The sequence below is a fragment of the Nomascus leucogenys genome, chromosome 3, assembly GCF_006542625.1.
Source record: "Nomascus leucogenys isolate Asia chromosome 3, Asia_NLE_v1, whole genome shotgun sequence".
In the NCBI taxonomy this organism is placed as follows: Eukaryota; Metazoa; Chordata; class Mammalia; order Primates; family Hylobatidae; genus Nomascus; species Nomascus leucogenys.
In genome coordinates this window covers 104,614,988-104,627,116 of record NC_044383.1, presented here as the reverse complement: position 1 = coordinate 104,627,116, position 12,129 = coordinate 104,614,988, and the positions used below count along the sequence as shown (strand labels likewise).

The window sequence follows — 12,129 nt, the reverse complement described above, 5'->3', positions numbered from 1 at the left end:
TACTTTAAAAATCAGTTAGGAAATTCAACAGAGCATAGTGTCTGTAGGCAGAGAATGTGACGTCATTGCCCAGACACAGCTTCTGAACCACATGTCCACACATCCCAGCTGGCCTGGCTTCTAGTCAGTATACTCGTTTTGTCCTGGTAGAATTATTACTAGTCCCGTTGGGGTAGGCAAAATAATAATCCCCCAAAGATGTTCACACCCTAGTCCCTGAAACCTGTGAATATGTTACTTTATGAGGTAAGAGGGACTTTGCAGATGTGGATTTTGAGGTGAGGATATTATCCGGAATTATCTGGGTGGGCTGAATGTAATAGCAGGTCCAAAAGAGGGAAGCAGGCATGGCAGAGTCTGATTTGAAGATGCCATACTGCTGGCTTTGAAGATGGGGGAAGGGACCATGAGCCAAGAAATGCAGGTGGCCTCTAGAAGCTGGAAAGGGTAAGGAGATGGATTCTCCCCTAGAGCCTCCAGAACCAACATACCTCTGCTAATACTTGATTTTAGCCCAAATAGGCTTCTGACTTTCAGAACTGTGATATAGTAAATTTGGGTTATTTTTTAAGCCACTAAATTTGTGGTAATTTGTTACGGCAGCAATAGGAAACTAACACCCTTTCAATTTCAACAGTGTCTTGTTTGTACAATACTTACAAGATGATAGACCTCAGACCAAGCTCTGACCTTGAAAAGCCAGCACACCCTCCAATGGAAAAGCCTCCATGTCAGTCTCTTCCTGGGCTTGGTTTCGGGGGTCTCAGGCCCAGTCAAGCTCATTTCCTGTGCTTTCTGTGGATGACTATAGATTTACTGCTCTGGATTCAATAATGTCAGGTAATAAAGAATAGAAATACATAACCATTTCTCAAAGTCTTGTGAGATTTAGAGTTTGCAGAAGCACTGTGTCTTTCAGATAGATGAATTTAGAATTAGGTCATTTGCTTCCCAGGAACGTGGGGCTTTACTGTCCAGTCAGCACAGCAGTCAGCACAAGAGGCAGAGCTGTTGCAGACAGCGGAATGATGGGAGGGAAAAGAAATGGATTTTTTCCAAGAGTGGAAAGTGGAAAAAAAAAAAACAACAAACCCAAATAATCAATGTTAGGCAGGCGAGCTTCATTTAGTCATTTAGTTCTGCATGGATAAGCAACATCTGTGGAAAACTAGCCCTCCCCTCCAACACGCAGATATTTATAACCAGACCAGAAAGCTGCTTAAAGACATCATCATTAAGTTAAAGAATAATCTGTAATTGTAGACCATAGTAAAACCAAGTGAGCTCTCAGAGGTTACTAGGTCAGTGGTCCAATCCTCAGCACAGAAGCTGAGGCCCCTCGGTACTCTCTCACATCAGTGTCCTGCTTCCTCTGGCCATGGAAACTCCTGCTTCCCAAGACAGTCTATTGCACTTTCAGCTACTTGTTAACAATGTGTCTTTATATTTAGCAATACGGTCGTAACCTTCACCCACCCTTCGGCCCCAGTTCTACCTGCTTGCAGCCATGTATAGTAAGTCTGAACCAGGGGTCTAACATTGGCTGCACTCTGGAATCACCTGGGGAGCCTTTAAACCTCTGATGCTTGGGTGCTTAGAATCGGTGAGAGGGGGACCCAAGCATCAGTATTTTATTTATTTATTTATTTATTATTTAGTTTTTGAGATGGAGTCTCACTCTGTCGCCCAGGCTGGAGGGCAGTGGCACGCTTTCGGCTCACTGCAACCTCCGCCTCCTGGGTTCAAGCAATTCTCCTGCCTCAGCCTTCCGACTAGCTGGGATTACAGGCCCCTGCCACCATGCCCAGCTAATTTTTGTATTTTTAGTAGAGATGGAGTTTCACAATGTTGGCCAGGCTGGTCTTGAACTCCTGACCCTAGGTGAGCCACCTGCCTCGGCCTCCCAAAGTGCTGGGATTTCAGGCGTGCACCACCATGTCCAGCCACATCAGTATTTTTTAAACTCTTCAATTTACGTTTACTGACTAAACTCTTTTCCACACAACATTTCATTTAGTTTAAAGATGCCTCTCCTGAAGGCTGTGATTTCCAACTATCCCTTTAGAGCAATGCCAGGCAATTAGCAGTTATTACTTGCAGCCCAGGAGAGGAGATGTATATGGAAGCCACCAGGGAACACCTGGCAGCTCAAAGGCAGCGGCGGCATTTACTTGGTTCCTTTCATGTTTATACAGGTTCAACCAAATAGATACATTTAAAGTGTGATCAAAATTTAAAACTTTAGTGTTTTAAAAGACATTAGCAAGAAAGTAAAAAGACAATCACAGAATGGGAAAAATATTTACAAACCATATATCTGATGAGTCTGGTATCCAGAATATCTGAAGAACTATTACAGCCCAATAATAAAAAGACAAGTGACCAATTTAAAAATGGGAAAGGATTTAAATACTTTTTCCCCAGAATAGACTTTTTTTCATGTACCTTCCCAAAGATATTATATATATACACACAGCTTTTCCCAAATTTATTATATATATGTGTGTGTGTGTGTGTGTGTATATATATATATATGATACAGCTGCTTCTCCCACTCCCATACCATCACCATAACCATTTTTGAATGTTACAAAATTTACCAAGAATTTTGCATTGGCCATAATTCGCTCATAATGATAAAAGTAACTTCAATAAATGTTATTTAAAAGTCAATTTTCTGGCTGGGAATGGTGGCTCATGTCTGTAATCCCAGCACTTTGGGAGGCCAAGGTGGGTGGATCATGAGGTCAGGAGTTTGAGACCAGGCTGGCCAACATAGTGAAACCCCGTCTCTACTAAAAATACAAAAATTAGCCGGGCATGGTGGCACTTGCCTGTAGTCCCAGCTACTTGGGAGGCTGAGGCAGGAGAATTGCTTGAACCTGGTAGGTGGAAGTTGTGGTGAGCCGAGATCACGCCACTGCACTCCAGTCTGGGCAACAGAGTGAGACTCTGTCTCAAAAAAAAAAAAAAAAAAAGTCGATTTTCTGGGATAGCCCATCTGGCTGTGGTGGGAAACCTGGGGGCCTCTTAGTGCTACCCTTCTCCCTGTTCTGGCTCTCCACCTGCAGACCCCAAGGCCAATGTTAGAGACAGGGAAGTAGGGCCCTGAGGATGAAACATGAATTTTCCAAACAATGACTACTTGATTTTAAATTCAAGCATTGCCTGGAAGAGCCTTTTAGAGACTCTTTAAGGCAAATAATTTTTTTTAAAGTTTTGGATTTAAATGGATTATTTTGCTTATTTCTTTGCAGATACTAAATATGATTGTTCATAAAGCAACTGGAAAACAATACAAGGTAGTGTTTATTCAGGAGCTAAGTGGTGTGGTATCAATTAAGTACAATGAGAATGAAGGGAAAGAAGAAATACAGCATATGTCTATGTCCTAATATTGGTTGTCATGATATTAACAGGGCTTGGCATGTACTGCTTCTGTGCAGGGCTTCTGTGCAGGGCTCCTGTTTGGTCAGTAGAATTCTCAAATTATTTTAAAGATTTCTGTTTCAAATTAGAAATAAAAAAGTCAATTTTGTATATTTACATATAAATTATTTTGAAAAAAAACACTGAAATATTGGATGTGAACAAAAACTTAGAAGCTAATTTTCCAGATTATTTCTGTTAGCCAAAAAGAGATAACACCTGAATTCAATAATTAAGGATTGTTAAATCAGTGGTTCTCAATATTTAGCAATGTGTGGAGAAATTTTTGATTCTCACTACTGGGTGAATGCCATTGGCATCTGGTAGCTCAAGGCCAGGGGTAAAGCAAAGGACAGGCCCCCACAACAAACAATCGTCTTGTCTAAAATATCAACATCACCACGGTTAAGGAACCCTGGGTTAAAAAAATGGAAGTATAACTATTTTGTGGCATGCTGTATAGCCATTAAAATAATATTACGGATTAGTGACTCCCAACTCTGGCTGTATATTAGCATATATGATGAATAATCTGAGGAGCTTTTAAAAAACCTGCTCCCAATTAATCAGGATCTCGCTTTCTTGGGTAGGACCTAGGCATGACTATGTTTTATTTTTTTTTCCATGTGATTGTAAGGTACGGCCAGAGTTGAGAACCACAAATTTAGACTTACATAATATGGAGACATTAAATGATATGGAAACATATACATATTAAGTTTAAATCATATGACAAAACCATGGATGGTATAACTAAATTTTTATTAAAAATATATCAATTGTAAAATATATGTGCACTGTAAAAATATACATCCACTGTAAAATGGTACCAATGTACAAGAGCACTTATCTGCATTTTCTGACTTTCTTACAATGGATATATATTGCTTTGTAATAAAAGACAATAGATGACTCTGTAAAATAGTTTGGCAGTTTCTTATAAAAACTGAACATGTTATCATACAACCCAGCAGTTGTACTCTTGGGAGTTTATCTCTGAGAAATAAAAACTCTTGTTTATACTAAAACCTGTACGTGAATGTTCATAGCAGATTTATTTATAATAGTCAAAAGTAGAGATACCCAGATGTCCTTCACCAGGTGACTGGTTAAATAAACTGTGGCATATCCACACCATGGACAACTTCTGAGTGATAAAAAAGATAAACTACTGATGTACGCAACAACCTGAGTGAATCTTCAGAGAATTATGCTGAGTGGAAAAACTCAATCCTTAGGGTAACACACTGTAATTCCATTTATATAACATTTTGAAATGACATATTTATAGGAATGGAGAACAAATTAGTGATTTTGAGGAGCTGGGAGTGGGTGAGGGAAGTAGGTGTGGTTATAAAGGGCAGCATGAGCAATCCCTGTGCTGATGGAAATGTTCTGGATGTTGAGTATATCAGTGTTAACATCCTGGTATTGTACTACAGTTTTGTGGGGGTTTTTTGTACTGCAGTTTGGCAAGATGTTATCACTAGGGGGTGAGTGACTAGGTGAAGAGTGTAAACCAAGAATAAAATTCTAAGGCCCCCCCAACCATCTGAATGGACCCTCCCTCTCAGCCAAAGGCATTCCAAAGTCAACCTGAAAAGCTAGTTCAGGGCATGATGGGAAGGGGGAGTTGGGCATGCCTCACTATACCCTCCTTCCTTTTGGAATTCAGGAGGAGCCAACTGGCATTTAACATCAATACAGACCTTAAATATGATAAGAAACATTTACAATCTATTCTCTCTGAAGCCTGCTACTTGGAGGCTTCATCTGCATGATAAAACTCGTCTTCACAACCCCTTATGGTAAACCAGACATTCCTTCCTATTGATAATAACTCTTTCAACCAACTGCTGATCAGAAAATGTTTAAATCTAACCTGTGGCCTGGAAGCCTCTGCTTTGAGTTGTCTGGCCTTTCCAGATCAAATCAATGTAAATCTTACATATACTGATTGATGTATTATGTCTCCCTAAAATGTATAAAAAGCAAGCTGTTCCTTAACCTCCTTGGGCACATATTGTCACCACATCCTGAGGCTGTGTCACGGGTGCACCCTTAACCTTGCCAAAATAAACTTTCCAAATTGATTGAGACCTATCTCAGATACTTGGGCTCACAGGGGTTAACTGGGCTTTCTCTATTATTTCTTAAAAGTGCATGTGAATCACAATTATATTCAAAGTTTAATTTTAAAAAAGGCAATAGAAATAAATTTTAACTAGAAGAAATTACTACTATGTTAGATCAATCCCTGCTTTAAGAAAATTTATCTTTCAAATAGTAACAAAATGTATGTGTATTTTGCATACCAAAAAAACCCAAATCATTGCTGTATGAAATAAAAATATCCATTACAATTCTAAATTAGTGAATATAGTAATTTAATTTTCAGATAACACAGCCTCCCTTCTGATGGCATAATGAGGGGTTACTATATGGTTTCTTCTTCAGCAAAGTTACTTATCCTCAATGAGTAGTAACACACAAATGATAGGAGGAGAGGATGGATTGCAGAGAATTAGCGTATCAGCCCTCTCATTTCCTGATGCTTGTAAATTTGAGGAACCCCAGGTTTAACCCCACATCAGTGGATGTGTGGGAAAGGACAGACTCAGACAGGAACAGACACTGTTCAAGTACACTCTTATCAAGGACAGTGGTTCTCAAACTCAGAGGGCATCAGACTGCCAGAGGGAACCTGTTACCAACCAGACTTCCCCAGACACATCTCCAGATATTGACTCTGTGGCGTAGGGGTGTGGCCCACAAATCTGCATTTTTATCAAGCACCCCAGTGAAACCAGACTTTCAGGAACACTGCTCTCAGGCATGCTGGGAGCTGGCCTGGGTCTGAACTGCCCAAGCAGTGACTGCAGTCCTCGGCAGAACAATAGATTTTGGTTATCTTCCCTTAAGGAAGATTAAAGAGGGATTCTTCTAGTTCAGGAGCTTATAAAGCAAATTACAAGATTAATTGCTAAGAACTGAGTTCACACCAAGTAATGGACTAGATGTGGATGCTTAACTGAAGAGGAGAGAAGAATATTGGTGGCCACTCTGCTGTGAGGATGAACCCACAGCCAGGTGTTCCCCAGAGCTCTGGAAAATGACTGGGTGTGTGAGGAGGGGGATTTTGAAGGCAGCTGGTCTTCCCAGCCCTGGTTAGGAGCAGCACGAGAGGAACATACTGTGATCTTGCTTTTTACCCTTATGAGGACTAAGGTAGCTTGGGAAGCAGCTTGTTCCATACAGACAAAACAAATTGCAAACAATAAACATTGCCCAGTCCTAGGTACTTTCTTTAAGCTCTTGGTTTTGCCATTGTATTGGGCAAAAGGCTCCATATAAAATAGGAACTTGTTGGGGGAATGGAGAGATGATAGCTAGAGGGTACGAACTTTCAGTTATAAAATGAGTAAGTTCTGGAGACCTAACATATAGCATGGTGATGATAGTTAGTGGTAACATGTACTTGAAATTTGCCAAGCAAGTAGATCTTAAATATTCTCACCACACACACACACACACACACACACACACACACAGAGAGAGAGAGAGAGACAGAGAAAAAAGGTAACTATGTGAGGTGATGGGTATAATTAGCTTGATTGTGGTGAACATTTCACAATGTATACATACATCAAAAAATCATGTTGTACATCTTAAATACTGTATATGGTACAATTTTTATTCCTCAGTTATACCTCAATAAAGCTGGAGGAAAAATAGGAACTGTATTCCTGTCTGCTGTCACAGCCACCTTCTCAACTTGTACCATCTCTCAGATCCTGTTTCTGATCCTCCTAGCTACGAACTAGCTTTGTTTGTAACCTCTTTTTCACCCGTGTCTGCCCCACTGCATCGGTTTCTTGGCTATGTTTTGCTTCTCTCAGTAGTAATCCTGATTATTCACTTCAGCTGCTTTGCCCTGGTCACATCAAGTACATGCTCTTTTTAGCTTATTGTTGCTCCAGGAACGTCTACACCCAGTTTCATCTGGATGAAGATGCTCTGCCCACCAAGGTGCCCCATCATCTGGCCACCCCCGTGTGCTGTGGATGGTGGCTATAATACCACTGGTGAGGAACTTGGCTAGAAGTGGCCAGAGTAGTGTCTCTTTTCTTCTGCCTCTTCTTCTTTCAGCTGTCCATGTTTGGTCTTATCTGCTTGGACATTCCATATTTGGCCTGCTTCACACTGGGTCATAGTCCCTGTTGACTCTTCTCTTATAGGACTAGTTAAGGAGTGGCAAGTGGTATCTTCTCACATGTCAATTCTAGTTGATTGTTATTGGCAGCAGCGAGTGTGGTGTTAGGAGGAGTAGGATCTGACCTCAGTGTGCCATAATCAATTAGTCATGCCTCCCAAGGGTAAAGATGTGGGTAGAGTTTTGCATTCTGAGAGGCTGACATCTTTGGATTGGACAGTTTCTTCTTTTCTTCAGGGCTGATGCATTCACTGCAAGTGCCTCACATGATCTCTTTGCATTCCTTTACTCAAACCCCAATCTTTTAGTAAAAAAATTATTTCTAGTACATTAGCATTTTGCATTCATATTTGCTGTAAAAATATCTGCAAAGCAGAAACTGCAGGAATTGTGTCTTTTCTCCAAAGAGAACATACTCTGCCAAGGCCTTTTGAAGAATCCATTTTGCAGCTGTAGTCTGGGAATTGTACAACTCTTCCTAGGTTCATACTGGAAAAAGAGTAGCTTCTGGGCTGAATGCTATCAGGAAAACTGTCCCCATTATTCAAAAGCTCTTTCCTTTATGGCTGTTTCTTATCTTTTACTATCAATTGTCCATAGTTACTGATCTCATAGAACAAAATGTCTCTGTCTTCTAGTTGAAATGTGAATACCTAAATCATGGAGGTTAGCACACCCAGTTACATTCCTATTCCCTACACAAAATCAGGGCATTTCACATCCAGGCATTCCTACCCATGTTCATTGTTTCCTACAAAGTATCATCTTCACAAAGGAGCACTCACTCAACTTACCTTGTAGTGGAAGAGAAACAATCCACAGAACAGGCTGTACAAGTCTGCTGTAAGCAGAGAGAGGTTGACTGAAGTGGCACTGGTTTTCTTTATGACGACTGGCATAAAGCTGTAGAGACCAAACATGCAGGCACTAAAGCCAACGTAGAGCAGTCCTGGGGGAAGAGTAAAGAGAAGGCAGTGTCAGGGCATCTTCAACATCCATAGCAGGAAAGAAGGGGAAGAGTGCACACCACTTGTCACTCACACAAGAGAGTTTCTCCTCCCCCGTATTCACTGATGTTTATTATTGGATAACACAGTAAAAAAATAAAATAAGATTAAAAAATTAAAATTTAAGTGTGAAAAATGAACTTTCTGCTTCTTATTGCATTGCTGACATTTTGCTTCTTCTGGGAAGGAGTGCCTCTTAGTGGCGATAGTCAGAACACAGAATCAAGGTTTTTGAATTCTCCCAATTGTGCTGTAATCAGCTTTTGCTACTCATCTATTTTTAAACATTTTTTTTACCTCTTAGTTTTTAATTTGAGTAATAGCAACAGAACTGCTTGCCATCATGTATTGCCCACAATGATGAATAACTATGCAGTCTTTAAAGTTAAAGAGCTTGCATGTCAAAGAGACCCGGACTTAGAATACTGAATTGGAATCTTGACTGTGTGGCCTTGGGTGGGTGAATTCATTGCTGGGAATACATGATGATCTGTCAGTCTCTTCCAGATTTCTGAATTCTGTTCCGCCCTACCCAAAACACAGAGTCCTGCCCTTCCATCACATATCCTGGCATACTGTGAACTCTCACATGTGGGCTTTCATGACCTTAAAATACTATGTGGCCAATCTCTCATCCTCAAAAATTCTCTCTCTTTCTCTGTGATTATGCCTAGACATGGGTACTCTATTTTGCAGGGTCTCAAGCAGGAGTTTACAGCTAAATCTATACTTTCCCCAAATGTTGATACAATGTAAATGTAAAAAAAAAAAAAAATGCTCGTTTCTCCACCTTGAGAAAATAAGGCATAGGATAAGAATAAGTGCTAAAATTCAGTGTCTGCCTGGGCATCACAACATAATAAAAATAACCTTTCCAAAGGAATCCTTGATTAAATGTGTCTGGTGTGGGCTGTGGGCAGATTTGCTTCCTCTGACTTAGGGATTTTGGGGAGTTTGGTAGGTACCGAATATCTGGTCTTTCTGACTATGAAGACCAGGGATTCATCCAAAGAGAAATTGGGTTTACCCATAAGAAAAGTGCTTAAGGGCACAAATCATCATTCCATATGAAAAGCCACATCAGATCTACAAAAAAATTATGCTGAACGTAAGTAAGTAAACTCAGTACAACAGCCCCCTCTAGCGTGGTGGAAGTGCCCTCAGAGCAAGGGGGAACAACCACTTTCCTATTTCGGAAAGGTAAAAGTCTTACGCGTAGATTCTATCGCAGTAATATTAGTTTGGTTTTTAATTCTCCATCAGAAGTTTGAATTCCCTAAAAACGGACAGTTTTTCTGTATGTGGGTTTCATGCTACCTGTAGTTCATTTTCCTTTTAACCAAACTACTAAAAATGCAATAAATATTACATAACGTATGACTAACACATGAAAAGACATAAAAATTAATTTGGTACTCCTTAAGAAATCTGTGATTAACAGACTAGGGACAAGATCAATCCTCAAATTAATCCACTAAAAATAATAAAACTTGATCAGAACACAGTCTAGGCACCAGAGCCTTGTTTCTGTTTTTCTTTTGTTTATTGAAGGTGTCACTGATTTAAATACCATGACTGGGTTAGAAAGTTCCAGAATAATACCCTTCCATCATTTTGCGTGGACTTTGACTTGTGGGCTCTGTTGGTATATTCACTCATTTATTCAACTATTATTCTCTGAGTACTAACTATGCCCTGAGCACTCTGCTATGGGCTAGGAACAATGAAAAACAGGATAAACAAGAAGCTTAGAGTTGCTATTAATGCTGTACAGAAAGACAAGTGTTTCTTAATGAGAATGTCAGGAGCTTGCTTTAGACAGGATGGTGAGGTAGGGCTACTTTGTGGAGGTGGCATTTACCTTGAGTGCTGAAGGACCAAAAGGAGATTGCCAGGAGAGAAGCCAAGGAAACCTGCACATGAAAAGTTCCTGAAAGGGACAGGGCCTCAAGTGTCAGATGCTGACCAAGGCCAGAATCGCTGAGCAGAATGAAGAGAACGGGCAGAGGAAGCTGGAAAATTGGGAAGGGAATGGATTATGTCGGACTTTGCAGGTCTTGGAAAGGAATGTGTATCTTATTCCAGTTGTACGAGGAAGCCATTAAGGAGTTTGCGGCAGGTGACTAAAAGAATCTAATCTACATTTTCAAGAGGTGATTTTGGCTACTCTGTGGAGAAGGGATTGGAAGGAGAAAAGCATGGGATCAGTTACAGAGACCAGTTAGAACGGTGGTGTCACAGTCCCGGCAAAAGAGGCTGGTAGCTTGCTTGGTTTTGCTTGAAATGGCAGCGGAGAAGGGAAGTAGCTGGGTCTGTGAAGACTCAACAAGCCCTGGTGATAGACTGAGGTAGGTGGTGAGGGAAAGGAGAGCATGGAGGATGCCCAGGGGTTCCAGCTAATTTAGAAACTAGGTGAACTGTGACGCCATATACTGAGATGGAGGGAGCTAAAAGAGAACCAGGTTTTCAGGAGAAATAAAATGCTCCATTTTGGATGTGTTGTTTTCGACGCTTATGCATTATCCAAAAGGATCTGTCCAGTAGGGAGCTGGATATATAATTGGAGGACTCAGAGAAGTGGTGAGATTTTACAAGCCCAGTTGGTGAATAAAGGAGAGTAGGGAAATAAATACATGGCACTTTGCTAACCAGGCTACCTTATGATGCTTCCAGCTAAAATATTCTCAACCTATTTTTAAATGTTGCAGAAATTAGAGGTGGGGGACAGGAGTGGAATATATACACTATCACAATTGACAACTAGGTCAACCAATGTTTTTGCATGTGAATATACTGTTTCCCAAGCAAAGCACAGCCAGCCTAGTTAACACATGATTAAATTCAGAGTTGGAATGCAGTATCATTGCCCTTGCTTGGCTGTTCTTAGATGGACATTAGATAGTTAATGGACATCAATAATGCCTCTGAAAGTCCAACTTGCTGTCCAGGTAGGGTTTTCCATTGATCATCATGATCATACAAATGAACTGAATTACTTTTTGACTGACAACTACAAAATGGCTGCAGTAACTACATTTATAACAGAGTATGTGTATAAACATTTCCTCTTGGAATGTTCTCTCTCTCACTAAGGATAGAATTTGGTCATTCTTGTCCTTATGCACTAAAGTGATTTAAGCTACAGAGATGGGAAATACTATTATCAGCTAATATGGATTGGGCACTCACTATGTGTCATGTACTTTATGTGCAGTAATTAATCTCCACAACAGTGTAATGCTGATAACTTTTGCTATCCTCTTTATACAGGTTAGGAAGTAGGCTTATAGAGTCAAGAAACACAGTCCATACTGGGTTAAATGGAGGATATGTTATATGGAGTACAAGGTACAAAGGTGTTCAAATGGGTGATGGGGAAACAGGGATGGTGAGACAACCTAAGATTAGCAATACCAGGGAGTTACTCACAACCCAAGAGCTAGGGAAATACAAGAGGGAGGCCACATTACCTGAGGTCAG

The 12,129-nt window shown here is 40.4% G+C and overlaps 1 protein-coding gene across 1 annotated transcript in view; it reads right to left on the bottom strand.

Moving 5' to 3' along the window:
• The window catches only part of SLC35F1 (solute carrier family 35 member F1), a 401,279-nt gene that overhangs the window by 21,556 nt on the left and 367,594 nt on the right, over positions 1–12,129 (bottom strand). The window contains exon 7 of the mRNA XM_030809615.1: positions 8,437–8,591. Within this exon, the coding sequence (XP_030665475.1) occupies positions 8,437–8,591 (155 nt within the window). The remainder of the gene's footprint in view (positions 1–8,436; positions 8,592–12,129) is intronic.